This window comes from Xenopus tropicalis, unplaced genomic scaffold (genome assembly GCF_000004195.4).
Source record: "Xenopus tropicalis strain Nigerian unplaced genomic scaffold, UCB_Xtro_10.0 Sca96, whole genome shotgun sequence".
Lineage (NCBI taxonomy): Eukaryota > Metazoa > Chordata > Amphibia > Anura > Pipidae > Xenopus > Xenopus tropicalis.
In genome coordinates, this window is record NW_022279442.1 from 1687 (window position 1) to 3381 (window position 1695).

General features: G+C 59.0%; 1 protein-coding gene across 1 annotated transcript in view; it reads left to right on the forward strand.

The window, feature by feature from the left end:
* The window catches only part of otud5 (OTU deubiquitinase 5), a gene marked incomplete at its 5' end in the record, with an annotated part of 3066 nt that extends 1522 nt beyond the window's left edge, over nt 1-1544 (forward strand). Inside the window, 3 exon segments of the mRNA NM_001004849.1 lie at nt 241-246; nt 248-368; nt 859-1544. Coding sequence (NP_001004849.1) covers nt 241-246; nt 248-368; nt 859-980 — 249 coding nt within the window.
* Nucleotides 1545-1695: the final 151 nt, after the last annotated feature.

A 1695-nucleotide genomic window follows, 5' to 3' on the forward strand; every position in this document is an offset into this window, starting at 1 on the left:
GCGCCCCAGGTAACCAACGTGTCGGGGCCTCGCTCTATGGCAGTGTTGTGCCCGACTGCCGGCACCATGGTGGGTAAAGTTGAATTGGCTCTGAGCCGTGGGGGCTGCAGGGGGTTATGCTAGCAATGCCCTGTACCCCCTGGCACTGTAGGGGTACCACAGCTTCTCCCCTGGCATTGGCTGTAACCATTCCCTGGGCGGGGAGGGGGTCCCTTTTGATTGGGAGTGATTTTGGTTGTTCCTTGTTGCCGTAGGCCCTAGCAACCAGACGTGTGCGGGCGCTGACCGTGCCACCTCACCGCTTGTGTCCTTGTACCCGGCCCTGGAGTGCAGAGCAATCATGCAGCACATGTCGCCCACGGCATTCGGTGAGTGAGACCCCCGGTGGGGTGAGTTGTGCCAATGTGTGTGTGCCCCCTACTGACTGCCGATCTACCCCCCCAGGGTGGGGTGAGTTGGGCCAATGTGTGTGCCCCCTACTGACTGCCGATCTACCCCCCAGGGTGGGGTGAGTTGGGCCAATGTGTGTGCCCCCTACTGACTGCCGATCTACCCCCCAGGGTGGGGTGAGTTGGGCCGATGTGTGTGTGCCCCCTACTGACTGCCGATCTACCCCCCAGGGTGGGGTGAGTTGTGCCAATGTGTGTGCCCCCTACTGACTGCCGATCTACCCCCCAGGGTGGGGTGAGTTGGGCTGATGTGTGTGTGCCCCTTACTGACTGTCGATCTACCCCCCAGGGTGGGGTGAGTTGGGCCGATGTGTGTGTGCCCCCTACCGACTGCCAATCTACCCCCCAGGGTGGGGTGAGTTGGGCCGATGTGTGTGTGCCCCCTACTGACTGCCAATCTACCCCCCAGGGCTGAAGGATTGGGACGACGATGAGATCCTGGCGTCGGTGTTGGCCGTCTCGCAGCAGGAATACCTGGACACCATAAAGAAGAGCACCCTGAGGCGAGACTCCTCCCCCGACCACAGCTGATACCAAGAGACTGGGCCCCTCGTCCCCCCAATCTGTGCAGCGCACACAGCCCCGCCCCTGCTTGCCATGCTCCTCCCCTTCCCCCGGCGCACTCCTTTTTATCATTCACACGCCGTGATCCCCCCAGAGACCCCCCCCGGGCTCTTTTTGTAAATCTCCTTTTCCTATTGGGCCTCACAGACTTGTATAGTGCATGTTGTTGGCAAATCAGCCCCCTCCTCCTTTGTGCCCCCTGGCACCCCTGCTGCCAGCCCAGCAACCAAGGGGACTTTTTAAACCACGCCTCCTTCCTGTGCCCTTGGCAGGGGCCCCTTGCCTTTGGTTTGCCACTTTTTTTCCCCCTTTCTGGGGGGGTGGAGGGGGGTATAAATATATAAATATATATAAATATTTTTTTTTTTTTAATTTTAGTTGTAATGAATGACTGAGTGAGCGGGCGCTGCCCGGCCCCCCCACCCCCACAAACCACTTTTGTAACTGACTGAGTTCTGTTTGTACCGATGGGGGGGGGCACGTTCCGGCGCTTGGGAGGCACTTTCTTAGTAGAAAAAATATGGAAAAAAACCTCTGTGTGTGTGGCGTGTTTCTTTGGTGGGCATTGTGGTGCCCCTCTGTGAGGGGATAAGTGGTACATGCCCGGGCAGAGCCCCATGCTTAGGTGGCACAGTTGTGGGTGCGGCTGAGATGGGGCATCAGGCACCCAGCTGTGTGTGGC